General features: G+C 34.1%; 1 protein-coding gene across 1 annotated transcript; it reads right to left on the reverse strand.

Moving 5' to 3' along the window:
• Positions 1 to 1,000: 1,000 nt before the first annotated feature.
• LOC124534361 (pre-mRNA-processing-splicing factor 8) lies at positions 1,001 to 17,513 on the reverse strand. The gene is made up of 35 exons (XM_047110157.1): positions 17,348 to 17,513; positions 17,038 to 17,239; positions 13,817 to 14,705; positions 13,486 to 13,736; positions 13,211 to 13,373; positions 12,837 to 13,054; positions 12,499 to 12,725; positions 12,129 to 12,273; positions 11,861 to 12,042; positions 11,492 to 11,698; positions 11,049 to 11,339; positions 10,736 to 10,928; positions 10,088 to 10,275; positions 9,497 to 9,735; positions 9,131 to 9,277; positions 8,717 to 8,867; positions 8,127 to 8,334; positions 7,234 to 7,439; positions 6,787 to 6,977; positions 6,286 to 6,421; positions 5,977 to 6,146; positions 5,741 to 5,888; positions 5,324 to 5,452; positions 4,943 to 5,103; positions 4,579 to 4,770; positions 4,288 to 4,482; positions 3,997 to 4,168; positions 3,768 to 3,881; positions 3,420 to 3,593; positions 3,051 to 3,244; positions 2,571 to 2,786; positions 2,134 to 2,299; positions 1,835 to 2,038; positions 1,424 to 1,703; positions 1,001 to 1,314 (listed from the first exon to the last, which is right to left on the reverse strand). The coding sequence occupies exons 2-35, from the start codon at positions 17,222 to 17,224 to the stop codon at positions 1,154 to 1,156; spliced, it is 7,095 nt and encodes a 2,364-aa protein (XP_046966113.1). The 5' UTR covers positions 17,225 to 17,239; positions 17,348 to 17,513; the 3' UTR covers positions 1,001 to 1,153.
• Positions 17,514 to 17,722: the final 209 nt, after the last annotated feature.

Raw genomic sequence — 17,722 nt, forward strand, 5'->3', positions numbered from 1 at the left:
CCGCGGACTAAACCTGATTTTAAATTTAACAAAAGTTTCGTAACCATAAGTATACTTAGACCATAAACTGAATCGAAAAATAACGACATGCTATATGCTAAGCCGAGCCAAGTCGAACCGAGCCCAGCCATGAGCCAAGCTAATCCAAAGCTATGCCATTACTATTAGCTACGTTACACCCGATTAATTCGATTATGTAGTGAAAGGATTTGAATACCCGAACCATTCCGTAGAACGTTATTCGCTAGTTTTTGTTACGGACTGTTGCCGCCGGCAACCGTAACAACAGCAAAAGAAGAGTCATTACGCGATAAGAGTTGTAAAAATATAAAAGATAAGAAATAAAAAAAATATAATTTGAAGCGGAAGGTAATAATAACTACCATGTTATACATATTTTATATTATTCGTCTTTTATATTTCTTACAACTCTATTCTATTCTGTTTGCTCGTTGCTATAGCGACGTCCCTCTTTTCTTTTCTGTTACTACAGTTGTCATCGGCAACAGACTCCGTAGCATAAACTAGCGAAGGACGTTCCGTAAGGAATGGTTCGGGTATTCAATCCCCTCAATGTATAATCGGATGTGACGTAGCTAATAGTCGTGGCATAACTTTGGCTTGGCTTGGCTTGGCTATGGCTATGGCTTTGGCATTGGGCTTTGGCTTTAGCTTTGGTTTTGGCTTTAGCTTAAGCTTGGCTGGCTTGGTTCTACTCGACTCGGCTTTGCATATAGCTTAGCGTTACAAATTATAGAATACGGTACCTACTTGTTATTGCCTTTCGTTTCACTTTTGAAATTTAAGGTCCTCGTTTAAAATGGCTACAACGATAACTTTTACTAACTAATCGAGGATGTAATTAACGCTTAGAATTGTATTATATTGTTTGTAATCTTACGTTAATATTAATAAGTTTTTAAGTCGACTTAAATTCCGACATACATAATATGTTTAATGTGCACAACAAATTAAAATAATCTGAAAATCAAACAAAATATGTATTTTTTTATTTATTTACAGTTTTCATACACAGTAATAGGACTTATATTCAGCAAACTAAACTAACATCCATTTTCTTAAATATAAAAACTGATTTTGTTATCTGTCACTGTATTAAAATTAAAGGTAATTATTGTAAAAAGGTAATTGTTTAAGCGAAGTGGTCTTCTCTATCTGCGGCCAAAGTTGGAGCGGTGGCATCCTCCATTGCCGCAAAGTTCATGAAATGAGCAGGTCGGTGCACTTCATGGTAAAATTCCCGGGGATTGCCGAGTTGGACTCCATATTTCATGTTTGGATCGTGTCGAACGCCTAAAGGCAACAAAGAAATAATTTAAGTTATATAATTACCTGCTAATTCAAATAATATTACGTTGAGGTATTTTAATCCAATAAAATTAAGAAAATGCTGCTAATTTACCCATGAAATTGTAATTCCAACTGCCTTGTGATGGAACCATAAAGTATCCAAGGAAACGGTCTGAAAGTAACATCTGCACTCGCTCGTAATGGCTTGGCAGGTAGCCCTTGGGGTTGTTCCCTCTGTCCGTATTCTTAGCGCCCCATTCGTACCCACTCGGCGTAAGTTTATATGCAGTTAGAGAACAGGATCCAGGAGTGAACGAACAAGTAATGATAATTGTTTTTTCGCCATCCCATGACGGGTTTTCTGCCATAACTTTAGCATGTGTTGTTATGTCCTACAAAAAAATTTCATTTATTAAAAAGGATCATTTTGAAATCACAATTTAGAAGCAATATTCACATGTGAAGACATTTTGTTGCAGAATTATAATTTTTATATAATGTCTTCAATATATAAAAATATTACCTGAGGGGATAGTTGCGGCAATTCGTTAGGCTGTGTGTGCATCCAACCGAGGGGTTGAAGATGTGCAAGTGCGGGATGCTTCGGCAGTTGTCGCGGGAGATGCACCGCTTGATGCGTTCCCCACTGTGGTGGCAGCACCGCACAGTGCACTTCGCGGACTTGGGGATTGTCAGCTGGCGAGGTACCGTACAGGTAGCAAGCAATCTAGATAACAATTATTTTTTAATTAGATAAACAAATTCTGTCGCGATTATGAAGATTTAAAATTGCATAAATATTATGTAGTGTTGCTATTGTACCTGTGCTCGCAAATCTGAAATGGTGACGAACTTCTTGAGCAAATTCTTTGGTAGAATGTATGTGTAACCACTCTCCTTGATATCATCGGAGCTGACGTAGATATGATTCGTACGCAGGTGGAGATTAGTTGCGGAAATCGCACGAACTCGCCACTCGGTTTTTGAACTGTATAAAAATAAAAAAAATGTTCATATTATATAATTTCAATTGCATATCTAAAAATTAGAGCTCTATCACAAATATAAATTGAAAACATTATTTTATGTCGCCATCTCAATCCACAATTTTTTAATACCTATAGATATTTATTGTGAGGTCATTATTAAAATATACAAACTATATTGTTCCATGTACGACACATGTGTGAGCCGATAAATACGAGCGACAAAATTTAACAGAGATTAACGTCTTTGAAATGATTACACAATTTAATTACCTGAATGTCTGTGACTCATAGTTGCTTGTGGTTGAGGTGATGATTTCGTCACCATGTTTGTTGACGGTACGTGTGGTTGTGGCCGTAAGTTGACTCTGCTCTTTGCTCTGTTTCTCGATCTCAGCTATCTGTTGTCTCTGGGCTGATGGCGCCGAAATCTCCATTCCGAGTATTATATCTCGAATCTCAGATTGAGTTAGTGAAGCCACATTGACGCTGTAATAAAAAAAACATGTATTTTTTTAATACTTTTCACTGTTTAGTAATTTTAAGATATATATACCATTATAATACCTTTATGCTAAAATATGTACTTTTAAGGAATGTAACAAAACAAATATACAAATTTCGAGAAAATTATGTAAATATTTTAATTTAATGAACTTAATTAACTGACATAACAAAACTGTTAGGGCCAGCTCAACACACCTATATATGTATCTATATTAATATAAAAACAATTATATTTCAATAACTTACTTGTTTTTCTTTCCGTAATCGGCCAGGATAAGATCCTTGAGCTGCACTTCCACTTTGATCCAGTCATCATCAGATAAGGTGGGCCAAATATGATGTTGTTCTGTTAGTGTTGTTTTGTCTGGCTTTAAGAGAACCTTAGTTCTTTCTGTGTTAACGTGCAGTGCACGCAATATTAATATCAATCTGCTGAAGGCCTAGAAAAAAACGTTCTTATTAGTTATTAAAAGTAAGGTTGTTTTACTAATCATAGATTATATATGTTATGATTATGAACATATAGTATCCAGATAATTTTATACATAAAAACAAGACAAGACCAACCATTATAAGTAATTTTGTAGGTTTTAAACCAAATTAAACAACACTTACTGTGTAAGATGATATAGTCTTGAGCCAGTCATCATACAAGTTGAACAGTACCATCTGTGGTTCAGTCGCCTTTAGGATAAGATCTCCAAACTTCTCCACTTTGAGACAAGCTTGGAATGGCAATTGCAGTTCAGAGCCCTTAATCACGATGTTCGGGAAATCGAGCAAGTGCACCTAAAATAAATTACGAGTAAATTTAATTTATTAATTGAAAATATATTAAAAACACAGAAATATCTCGTCATTTCAATTCAGATTACACGTAATTATATAGGTGAATGAGTTTAACTCAATTCTTTCGAATCAATTTGGTCTTATAAAAAATACAAAATATATGAATAGCTTTACCTCGAGAGGATCCAACATTCCTTTTCTTGTAACAATAATTTGCTTAGGCTGCTCTTCAACTGGCAATGAACGAATCAAAGCCGCCACTTCCTCAGCGGTCTTCCATTTCGCGAGCTACATATAATAAAATAAAATTAGCAGTGAACATATTCAAAGAATTACTGCCTTTAACAGACATAATCGAATAATAAAGGACGTAACCTATAATATTATATATATGTCATTTTACCTGCCCAAGACGTTTCTGACCAGCCCACACGCTAGTGTGAATGATTTTGAGGAAGAGTTGACCAGTGCGTGGATTGAAGATGAAGATTGCTCCATTAATGGGTTTCGTTGTCAAGTTACCCTCGAAAGTTTTGTGTATTGTGACACGATATACGTTAGTGTCATCTACGAACCTAAAGGAAATTGAAGACATTAATAATTAAGTTCTCATCTTTAGTAACATTGAGTATAGGTAGAACTTGTTCGAATTACTACTAAATATTTTATTATTATAGCTTCAAATATAACATACCAAATAATTTGATTGGAAAACAATTCTCCATAGTTCTGACTGGAAAGGTACGGTTCTGTGGGTTCAGACGAGTACAGCTGAAGTGCTTTGCGGATACGCTCACGCAATACGTATAACGCAGGATTCGCCTTCATTATTTTGGCCATTGCTTGCTGGATGAGCGGCTTGCAGCCAGGGAACCAGTTACCATATGCGCTATTTGAAAAAGATTCATTTGTTAACAAAAATTCAATAATCTATAAACAGTATATTCTTCCAATTCCCATAAAATTCTATATTAATGCATCTTACCTGTGCAAATTGTAAGCAAGATCAATTGCAATCAGGAGTCCAGTTGGTGATGGATAGATGGACATATTGTCTGTGGTGTAGTCTAGGAACTTAGCTCGAGCATATCGCTCGACGTCGTGTGAGTCGTAATCTCCCCAACGAAGTTGTATATCCAACCAGTACTTCTGAGTTGTTGTATTGTCCATTGTGTCCCTAAAATAAAAAATTTAAATGTGAAAGTTTAAAAATTTGTTTATTTTAAAATATCCATAATGTAAATAGATAATTATATTTATTTTAATATAATAAAATCATGAGTGGTAATGGCTCAAAATCTTTAATTGCTAAGGCGTGTATAATATATAATGTGTAAAGTTGTACATACTTTGTATCAGCAAGTAAAGATGGACGAGATACATTCCACTTATAGGCCGAGAACAATAGAATATCGGCACATGACGAGTTCATTTTGTAAGATTTTCGAGGGTGAATTGTTTCTTTTTGCACTGTTTCGATCTCCAAAGCATCGAGTTCTTGATCAAACACCTGTGTTAAAAATAAAAATATATATTGATATATATATATATTGATAATTGTGATGCTAAATATAATTATCCGTACTATTATATCCATATATATTTGGCATTTTGAAGTAAGTACTTTAATACTTATCAAAAAAAAATATGAATATCAAAAGGCCTGTTCTTAAAAAATAATTTTAATGTAAATTTTATAGTTCCTTAAGATTTATAAATACTTTGCTTACCTGACACAAGTCCATAACAATGGACTCGTGGACTTTCTGCCACAAGTGAGCTCTGAAGATTTGAATGAGAGAAATCTTCAATGTTGGGATCTTACCGTGCATGAATATACCTGTTAAATCCAGTTGCACCTAAAACAAGTTTTTAATTTGAAGTTTAATTAAGTGATAAAAATTAAACTAGAATAATCTAGTGAATGTTTCGCCTAAACAAACATAGTCTTCATCAAATCTATAATGCTGTTTTTTTTTCCATGGAAAACATTATGGTTATGGTTAAAATCGAGTAAACTATAACCAAATATAATATCATAACCTATGTGTGATAATATGTTATACTTCTCTACAATCAATCATTAAACGTTTTATAAGAATTACTTTTTTGTCGTGAGTTTAACATAATATTTTTTTTTACTGTACCTGGAAGCCCACATATACATTGGCTCTGTTTATGGTGGGTGACCACCATAATGTAAAGCGTCGATTGGGAATTTGATTCAAACCAGATCTCTGTGCATTAGTCAACTTCTTGTATTTCATCGACTCTTCAAAACCAGAAGCTTTCTCCCTAAAAATAATAAAAAAACGAATATCAAATGATCCTCTGAAATGTAATATTTCTGCATTAAACTTTACAGGTAACATCTCTTCCTTACCAGAACAAACCTTCCCACGTCGGGAAGTAGGTTCCCTTGAATAGTGTATGTTCCAGAATGCCCTCAACACCACCAAGTGCCTGGATCATGTCTGTACGGTAGTTGTTTAAGTTCCATAGTTTACCGTCGTGTCGTTGATGCGTCCACCAGAACGGATTCTGTTTGAGAACCTGTAACACAAGTTAAGTAGAAATTATGTGAATGCAAACACATATCGTCGTATCATTCGTATAGTTGTCATAGTCGTATAAAACATATAATGTCTTATCCTTTAAATTTACGTCCACAAAACAAAGAAAATTTTATTACCTGATATTGTTTGAACTCTGTCCTAATGCGCCATCCTTTGTCATAAGCTAGTGTGTGTCGGTCCTTTTGGAACAATGTATTAATTCTTGGAATACCGCGATCCCATGAATCTTCTAAATCTTCCAATGTCAATCGTCTACAATAACATTTCAAGATTTTAATTTAAACATTAAATCAAACAAATGAATTATTAGGGTTATTTGACAATTTGATCAGAAGCGTAGTCTCAGACGATAGACGCTGTAGGTCGATGCGATCGGCAAGGCCTACAGTCATCAACCGCCCCCAGAGCACAGGGATTCTCTGGTTTCAGGACCCCTACGCGATTCATCACGTCAAGTTTAAGAGAAAAGAAATATTAAAAAAGAAAATGTTTTTAAATTTTTATATTTGCTGACTTTCTTTTATTTATAAATTGCTTTTATTCGCCAGTTGTTAATTTGTATTATCACTATTAAATACAAATATAAAAAAAAAAAAACTGATTTGTATATAACTAACCTGTTTTGGGCATTAGCCTCTTGTCTCTTCAGAGCATACTCTGCCCATACTCTCTGTGAGTCAACGAATTCAGCCTCCCAAGGCTGGATGTAGCGGTACAAGTTAGGAATAAGCTGGTCTTCGTCATGTGACATTCCTGATCTGAAGTGAGTGATACCTACGTCTGTTTGTTTTGACCAACGGAGATCAGACTGCAAAGAGATTATTTTTCAAGCATTTAATATTGGATTAATATACAAATAATAGGTTTAGGACATATTATTTGTATATGAATGATGAAAATGAGTTTTAGTTATCATTCTTTGCAAAATATGAGTATTTCTTTTTAATGTTGTAATTTAAATTAATATGATGACGTGAATAAATATTGTAAAAATATTAATACAAAATATATTTTTACGAGTTAATTTAAAAGTTTTAAAAGCATCTGGAATAAATATTTCTTACCTGAGGAATTAGAACATGCCCCATAGATAACATCCCAAGTCCGCCCAATTCTTTTGGAGTGTAAAACACAACGGGCGGGAAACGAGAAGGCATTTTCGAATTAAGACCGATTTTTATACGAGTCTGAATTTTATTCTCGCATTTTACGAGAAGATCTAATAACTCCTGTGTGTTGACGACAGCTTCACGGAAGTATGTCATTAAACCTAGAAAAATATGTTCGTTTTGTAACTATTATGATACAAAAATGAACTATTTATTAAAATTCAAGATTTTTTGTTATGCCAATATAATTAAAAATAATATTATATAGAATAAAAGAAAATCTTGTGCGTTTAAATAAAACTAATTATAACGGATGAATCGCGTTATAATTAGTTTTATTTAAATGTGTAATAATCGCGAAAATTTAAGACAACATTAAATCTTGTGCGTTTACAAGATTTTGTTTTGATATTTCTATAAATACAATCAGTCTAAAGTATAAAAAATAATGCTTCAAAAAATAATAATACTTATCAATACCTATGTATAGTATGACACAAATTAGATGTAGCATCGGAAAATGCAATGTAATGAAAATAAAACCGATTACTGCCGATTTACACAACCAATAAAAATAACTCCCTATCGCGCCATTCGACGCTATTCGTCGCTATAGATTCTCGCGTCAGAGAAAGCAAGTGCATGTAAATCGTCGCGTCAAATTGACTAATATGTTAGGTCATATGATATTACAAGTTATTACGTTTGTGCAAAGATCATATTCGTGTGAGAATATAAATATTGATAATTTGGGATAGCGTACCCAATTCGTATGTGATCGGTTTTACGAATTTTGCCGATGCGACATCTAAGTTGTGTCGTACTATAACTGTTAAACTAAGGCTTACCAATAAGGGCAGTATTCCACTTGTTAACGATCTTTGTGAATGTAGTGGAACCAGAAGCCATCAAAATCTGTCGCACACGGTTATGGAACCTAGCGAGCGACTCGTCGTCGACACGCAGGTAACACTGAGCGGTACGTTCCTTGGTCACTTCGTTCTGCAGATTCCATACACCATCCCGATGTGACAGCTCTTCGTGTTGACTACGGCACTATAGATAAATAAATAAATAAATATGAGACAACATCACATACATTACTCTGATCCCAATGTAAGTAGCTGACGCACTTGTGTTATGGAAATCAGAAGTAACGACGGTAACACAAACACCCAGAACCAAGACAACATAGAAAGCTAATGGTAATCTACATCGACTCGGCCGGGAATCGAACCCGGGACCTCAGAGTGGCGTACCCATGAAAACCGGTGTACATACAACTCGACCATGGAGGTCGTAAAATAGATATAAGTATATGTTAAAAAATATCTTGGTTTTAAACCAATATCATAAAAGGCACTTACAACAACAGAACAATTATTGATTAACGCAGAATTTAAGTCTATTAACTATTTTCAATCATAAGTAAACTCACTTTAGGCAATATTCTGCATTCAAATCCAGCCATGTTAAACAACAAATTAGGATTGTCCTTGGAGTACACTGATACAAAGCTGTTCTCCCACTGAATAGTAGTCACAGATCTTGGTAAGCGGTTCTTGATATCCCAGAAAACTGCACGGCCCCTGTTACATAATTTATTCATTTTAGTTGTACATTTAACCTAATATTTCAGTTTAAGAAATAAATGCGTTTTTTTATTTAATTTCCGTACGTAATTATCTATAATTATATTATTATGTGCTATAGGTTAACTAGCAATGTGTTACGACAATATCATGCATTATAAGTCAATATAATGTTAAATGAACTTTATTATCTAAGCCGAAAATAAAATTTAAAATTAAGCTTAAGGCGCTTATTAATAGTTTGTTAAATTAGTACGTACAAGTTAACATCATGCTTCATCAAACGCATCCTCGCATCTCGCGGCCAGCATTTCTTGTTGTTGTATCCGACAATGTTCTCGTTATTTGGGTCAGGATGCTCAGTGAGATACCGCTGGATAAGATCACGAGCCTCTTCTGCAGTAAATCTAAATACACCATATTATTTATTTATAGACAATTTGAGTATGTACATTTTAATTACTATACATTAGTCATGGCCAATAGTTGCTTGGGTATTATGAGTTTTTAACACTGTTAACATTTTCTATAGACCTTATGGACTTACATATTTATTTTAATAGTATTTCCAATTATCGCACCACTAAATCTAATGAGGAATATTAAATATATCTAGTTGTCATTACCTGAAGAATATATGAATCCGGTCTATGTATCTACAATAAAGGCGAATAGGATGAGCCCCTTCTGCTGCTCTGTCTTGGTAAGAGAGGAAGTCATTGGGTAATTGTGGTGGTCCTGCCATCTCACTAGCCCTCTGGAGACCCAGTACGAGCAAGTCAAGTACTAAACCGTAGTATTGAACTATGAATGACGCAAATTGAAGACCACGAATGATGCCATAAGAATTTGTGTGGTTCATATCCTGCAAAATGAGAATATATTCATATCCTTCTTTTTTATTTGTTCTTGATAAATTAGTCTGATTATTATCAGAAGCGTAATATCAAACGATGGACGCTGTAGGTCGATGCGATCGGCAAGGCCTACAGTCATCAACCGCCCCCAGAGCACAGGGATTCTCTGGTTTCAGGACCCCTACGCGATTCATCACATAGAATAGAATATAAATGAATTTGTGTTTGAAATCATGACATCTAAGTATTTAATTATTTTGATATATCATAAATATTATTTCTTTACCGAAATAGTATAAGCCATTATCAAATTATCAATTATTATGAAAAAAATGAAATATAAATGTTTATGGAAAATACCTTGTAATTAATAACAACGTTATTTTTAGCCGTCATGTAGTCAGCAATATTGTGATCCACGATCAAACGCAGGAGACGATTAAGAAGCGTCAAATCAATTTTCTCATACAACTTTTCAAAGCGGGATTCCAGCAATACATTACACTCGCCTTCGCCGACTTCCCATACGTCTTGTAAGTTATTGATACCTAAACAAACACAAGGCATGAATATCAACTTTATAATAACATAAGTACATATTGAATCGTATTACAAATACAAAACCATTATTATTTTGTTTTGTGAAATTACATATTGAAAGTTTGTCGATGGTCAGTACCAGATGTAATGATTAATGTTATACATCTATTTATTAAATATATGCTCACTGCTCCGTGACTTTAGAATTGATGGGATTCTTCACTTTCCTTGGTAGCCATGTACAATCAACCAAAGTGAGGTTTGTAACAAGGGGATGGTACAACCATTGATCTCCTTTGCTACAACGCACACATTGGGCAATTGCATGTCTTCTTTTTTTCAAGAACCATCTTCTTAATTTTGTTTACCGCATCACAAAAATAATTACATTACTAAGCACATAAGATAATAAGAGTAAGGTCAATAACGAAAATGAGTAGTTTAGTCAACATATTATGTCATACATACCCTGGCACCATTTGTATACGAGTAGCGGCGAGGGCTCGGTGTCAGCCGGCTTTACCCAAGGCGGCAGCAAACGACGTTTGTCAGCTTCGTACCACAAATACTGGTCAAGATACGCATCCGTTATCTTCTCCAGAGGCTCCACGTCGTAAACTGGCACCAGGTGTGAATATAAGTCCATGAATTCTATACCAACCTAGAAATTAGACAAATGAAGTTGTAGCTTTTCACATTCATTTTCCTAAATAATAATAGTTTAAATTATTTGTGTTTAACTTAATGTAATTATATTAAAATAAATATAAATAATACTTACTTCTCTAAAAGTTCTTTGGGTGAGCAAGTGACGTTTGATTCTGGAGAGAGCTTCGTGGGGGTTATCGTAGGCTTGTTCTATAAGACCTAACTCTTCTCTCTGACTCTGATTGAGCCTTGATTTGACACTATAGGCTTCCTTTAGCCGTTCCAAAGCAAGGATGAGCAACTTTGTGTCGTGCTTGTACGATAGCGGTGGGAAAGGAATAGGCGCGAAACGTCGAGACTCAAGCCAGTGGACCGTCGTTGTGTAGATTGCTACGGCTTCTTCGGGCGAGATATAGGGACCATCCTGTAGAAATTAAACAATTTCGTTGACATAATCTATGGGATATTCAGCACTACTAAATAATAATATGCAACCAAGCTAATTCCATTATTTTTATACAAAATACATTGACGAAAACTGTTGAAAATTTATTAGAAGGACTTTTAACTATTAACCTTCAGGTAGTTGTGCTGCCTTTCTTGTTCCGCTTTGAGATACAGTCTCGTAAGACGACCCAGGTTCTTCTTACACACGGTCTTATCAACTGTAGCACCACGTCGGATACGTTCACGATTGTAGTGCGCAGTGTTAGTCCACCAATCGGCTTTCATCTTCACGTAACGAAGAATCATGTTTTCTATTGGAGTTGGGAGTCCTGGCACCTAAATATATAAATTAATATTTAATCACTGTTGCTAGAATAAAATTAAACTTTTACTCATTTATATCCTAAATTTAAAACATATATAATTTTAGATAAATAGGCAGTCACCAAAATAAAGTATACATTGTGTGACTAAACTAGTATATAAAAATTTACTTGCCTTCCATGGGATATTAGCTTTCCAACACCTCCAGGCCTCTGACAAATGCTGCAAGATTGTTCTAGCTTTGTTTTGTTTGATACCTTCGGGCATCATATCCACGATATCGTGCATGACAGACGCACGCAGCTCCAAGTCGAAGTGGGACTCGACGCGCTGTTTGGTCACAGTCTTAGCAACACCTAGGATACAAATATATTGATTTCAATACTACTACTTTGAAAAATAATAATGTCAAAAATGCTAAAATAAAAATGAATCTATGGACCTTTCGAATGTCGTCCCTCGAACTGCCTGGAAAGCAAGTTTCCGAGCCAGCGCTCCAGAAGCGGCGTGATACCGCGCATGAAAAACAGCCATACTCGCCAACCTGGGGCCCAGAACCCACAACCAGGACCTTTTGATACGGGGCCCTACAAAGATGAAAATATATTTAATACAAATTATACACTTATTATAAAGAAAATATAAAGATTATTATATACAATTATAATGATTTAATATATTAAGTTTGTACATCTATTTTCTTTTATGTTACTCAAGTTTAAATTTAATATATTTAATTATACTATACAATTTAATCATATATTGTCGAAAAAAGCAGAATATACATTATAGCATAAAAATTAATCCCTTACCGTATTAAATCTATAGTAGACAAGATGCTTCAAATCTTTGCACATTCGTATTTGTCTCATCAATTTGTACTTGTATCTGTACATGCCGGTTAGCTGACCGACGTGTGCGAATATGTATTGCAGACCGTCGGCCAGTTGGAAGGAGTCAACATTGTTAAGTCGGTATTGCACATGGGAGTCCACTATTAATTTAGTGAGGCGAAGAATTTCACGACACAAGTGGAATGCTAAAACATGACATAATATTTAAAAAAATGTTACTAACTACGTCATTACTAGAAAGTATATAGGTTCAAGTAGCATTTTATCAAACTTATATATGTTACTAAAATATTTACCATTTCCGAAACGTGACTTCTTTCTCTCTTTTGTTGTGAGTGTTTTAACAGGCTTCAGATTGAAGTTATAGTCGAGATGCAAGTAATTAAGATTCTTTCGGTGAATAAGCAAGTTTAGCATGTTATAGCCCTGTCTGCACACCTGGAGACCAGCCTCCACCCAGTCAAGGGTCGTTGTTTGAAAGAACTTCGTCGATTTGAAGGAACGGAATAGATACCTAGACAAAAAAATGAAATGAATATTTAAAACAAATGTTTTAAACACAACTTTGATAATAATAGGGCAAAAGCTGGGAAGAATATTGAATAGGGTTGTAAAATAAAATAAGCTATATTAATTTAATTGTCATGGATTAACTTTTTTTTATATTTACCTCTTCTTTTGAGGTTTCGGTGGTCGATGTTTAAGCGCATTTAGCACATAGTACTTGAGCAGTTTCTGATAAGACACACGCACTTTTACGGGTTGGCCGGGAGGACAATGCTCTTTGTACCAGGTCTTGACCAATGGAACGTCAATAGCGCGACGACTCCGACCTAAAAATGAGCAATATGTTATACCAGTCGTGAAACCAAGGTATCTTAATAAAAATACAATAATTAAACATATACTAATTGTGGTTATAGAGAATAGCTAAGTGAAATTTACCTGATCTCATGTTAAAAGGCCTAGGAGCCCACAAAAGTGCAATGCCATTTGCAGTATTATCAGTGTACAAAGCTGTCTCTTGTAAGAATGGGGAAACATCTTCTGGTAACAAGAAATCTTCTTCCTCAGGCACAGGATCTAAAGATTTTACCGTGTGGCGATGAGAGATTGGATTGATCAGAGGATCAAAGTAAAAAGCTGGTAAATCTGGATCTTCAGTCTTGATGTATACAACATTCGGGGTATGATACCTGTTTGAGAAAAAGACACAAATTAAAACCTCCATTGTTTATTTGAAACAAAGTTTACCACAATAAACTTTACCACTTACCAAGAAAGTTGAACAAAATGTGGCAAGTTGTTATACAAATATGGGAATGCAATCCTGTATTCTGTTCTAATTGGCTGACGAATAATAATCTTGTTAATGTCATTGAACTCATTCCAATCTTCATCACCAGCTGAGTTATCCTTTACAAGAGGCTCAAATTTTGGTCCACCGGGTATTGCCATATTTAAAGCTTTTGCAGTGAAGAAACTCTTTGAATCGAAAAGGTAGAAATAATTATCATCCACCAAATCAGTAAGTAATTGATTAGCAAGGCGGTATAGAGTCGCCATTTGTGGTAATGACAAGTTCCATTTTCTGTATGTTGATCCATTGACATGTCTTGTACCTAAGAGAGGTTTATGATCATAAAACCAGTTAGCAACAGCTGCATCTTCTTCGGGATCTAATTCAATCTGAATAGGTTCCAAGGGCTCAACATCTAAAATGTTGTCAGCGTAGTCTAAGGGAGGTTCCTCATCATCGAAGGGCGGAAATCTCATGCGTTTGAAATGACGACGATCACGTTTTTCTCTACGCATCATGATCCACATTGTTCCCCACTGCGCTATATAAACTGGCTCAACAACCCATGGAATTTCATTGACGAATGTAATAGCACCGGTTATGTGGTACAGAACTTTTACATCTCTGATTTGTTCCCAAGGCATTGGCATATTTTCTAACAGCTTCATGACAGCATGTGGCATATATTTTAAAGCCCCGAGATACACGCGTTTGTCGTGTCGATATTTGCGACTGGTCATGTCGCCGTGATCCCGAATAATTTTACGGATGTGTTCAGGTGGCATGTCTTCTTTTTGGGCATCGACGAATCCAAATTTTCGTTTGTCCGCAAAGCGTTTTGTTTGAAGTTGGTGCCATTTTTGAGCTATAGAAATATACAAAATATCATTTGTAAGTATATTACACACGAAAGGAAAAAACTTATATTATCCCACATTCAAATAATTGGTAAAAAACTATTCAACTGTTAAAAGAAATTGATTAAGTTTATTCTTATCAATATAAATACAGTTAAGAAATACAGCTGGGTGTAAGGTGTTGGCTCAATTTTATATTTTCACATTTTTATACATAGAAAATATTTAATATGTGTTAGTCAGAAGCAGCGACTATAGTTGGATATCATAATACAGTATCATCATCCCGTAAATATGAAATATTTTTTTGTTATTATTTTAATAATTTGGCTGCATATTATTTCTATTTATTTTTGTTTGCAATAACAGCAATTCACACTAACACTTAAATGAAAACTTATATCAATTGCAAGCATTAATTTACCCCACAGAAATTAATTTCAGTCATAGATCTTTAAATGGTGAAATTTTGGGCCATGGGGATACAGAACAAGCAAACTTACAATTAACTTATAATTTGTCTGAGAAATTTCTGATTATCATAGAAGAATATGTTTTGGGAAAGCAATAAAGAATGAGATCATTCTCATTGTAAATGATCTCACCCATAGAAATTGTAATAAATATATTTTACTGAAGCTGAGGCTAAGGCCAACCACCTGATCTAAGGTATTATGTTAATTGTGCTTGTGCACTCACTGTTAAACACAGATAAAAGAATATAATATTCAGGCACAGGCATAAGAATCCCTCTCTAGTACGAGGTCATTTAGATAGTCTGCCCAAACCCCTAAACTAATATATAAAAAATACAACATTTAATTTTGTAGTTTGAAGTGGTATGAAATAGATAACATTTTATTTAATTAGACACAGATACACAAATATAAATCTACTATCCTAGCCAGATCTTACATTTATTGGGCATTAATCGGCATATGTTATAAGATAATTTACAATCATTTTATACTTATATAGTATAAAATATATAGTTATCAATATATAAGAATTGATAACTATAGGGCATGATTCTCTTCAAAAACTTAATAGCCTATTTGACAATTATTGTAATTAGTATATATGAGTTTAAAGAAGGTTATTTATTAACGTAAGTTGAAATAATACTTAACTTATTCTAAAATAGACAAATAAAAATTATTTTTAAAAATGTTTTTCATGTGACACAAAATGCTCCTGATTGGCCGGGCTTATGATGATGTCACTTGCTTGTTAACCTTGCTTTTCTACTATAAGTATCACAGATTAAAATACAGGTAAGTGACTTCACAAACCCCATTGTAGCACCATATTGTCCAAATAGGGTTTTCGTGAGCTATTTAAATATGGAATGTTTAATATGATATTATTTGGCAAATATGTACTAGAAATAAAAAAAAACAAAATTTACTGGGTTACTTAACCTCTACTAAAAGTAGAGGTTACTCTACTAAAAGTAGAGGTTACTCTACTAAATAACATAAAATTGCTTTTAAAAACCAGTAAAATAGCCTATTTAGTTTTTATTAGTACTTATATTTATAACATTTTTGAATATGGAAAGAGTTTGATGAGAACTCTTTAGACAAATGTATCTCTCCTTAAAGAAAATTAAACCCAGATAAAGAGTATTATGCTTTGCAAGAGGATGATTTGAGTAAGTATGTTGTATGGCGACAGAATTAGAGCCAACATATAACCTTAAATTGTTTTTTAATTAAAATAGAAACAAATATCCATATCTTCTGAGTGTAAAGATGTTAGCAGAGATTTATCACGTTTTAATCAATATTTGCAGTAATGAAACTAATATTAAAGATAAGACAAACCAGGCTATTATAATATATTTACAGTAACCAAATTAATATAGGTTATTTGTTGTACCACCTATAAGGATGGCATGTAATTTTTATATAAATAAAAAAGTATTGTTTCTTAATTAAATATTTACTAACTGTTCTAGATATATTAATTATTTTAGTAATGTATATTTAAATTTAACGGTATATTCGTCAGTCGATAAGTAAAAAAGAAGTGGATAATACAGATAAAGCAATACAACAGTGCATGGTGTATATTTCATAACATTGTCGAAGCATCATGTCATTGAAACGATTGCAACATTGCATTTGCGTATTTAAGGAACATTTGATAAACGTCGAAAAACACAATTTTTCTAGAATCATATAAGTTATTAAACCGTAATAATAGCTTTATTGTATAGAATAAATTTGAGCACTATGCATTCAAAATAGTATGATGTACGCGATACTTGATATTTGTAATTAGGTACTCTTGTAATGGTTAGAAAACGTTAAAAATTACACAATTATTTAATTTTACCTTTTTCTTTGATCTTTTCCTCGGGAATGTGATGAGGTTTAGGAGGTTGAGCTGGGGGCACCGGTGGCGCAGCTGCAGCAGCGGCGGCGTGAGCCTGCAATGCTGCTTGCTGCGCCGCCGCTAACTGCTGCTGGGCCATCATGGTGGCCCAGGGGTTAGGCCCCAAAAGATAGGGCGGCAGCGACATCGCTGCGCCTTTTTTCTAAAAAAATACACGTGGACGCTATACAAATTCACGAACTCAACACAACTATAAACAATATTTACCGGTAACCACTAATCCAAAACAAATTTATTAAAGATTACTCACTTTTAACTTCCTATCTAAATGTTTAGTTTATCTATCCAAGTCACAAAAATACATTGATAAAAATTTAATAGCATCTAACGTAATTAATATGAAAGCGAATATTTCAGCCGGCGGCCATTTGCTTTTGAATACGCCAAAGAGTATAAAATTTTGTACTATGCATTAATGTTGCCAGTTTTTTCCCGCACTTGTATGAACTGTGTATTGTGTAAATATGGAATCATGAATTATTATTTGCACCATAGACAAAGAGTGAAAGAATTTGCTCCAGAATAAGATAAAAAATGATATGATGCCTATTCATTTTATAGGTCAATGCACCTGATTAGAAAATATATTTATAAGAGAATACAATTATAAAAACTATAAACCAAA

The sequence above is a fragment of the Vanessa cardui genome, chromosome 12 (assembly GCF_905220365.1).
Source record: "Vanessa cardui chromosome 12, ilVanCard2.1, whole genome shotgun sequence".
NCBI lineage: Eukaryota > Metazoa > Arthropoda > Insecta > Lepidoptera > Nymphalidae > Vanessa > Vanessa cardui.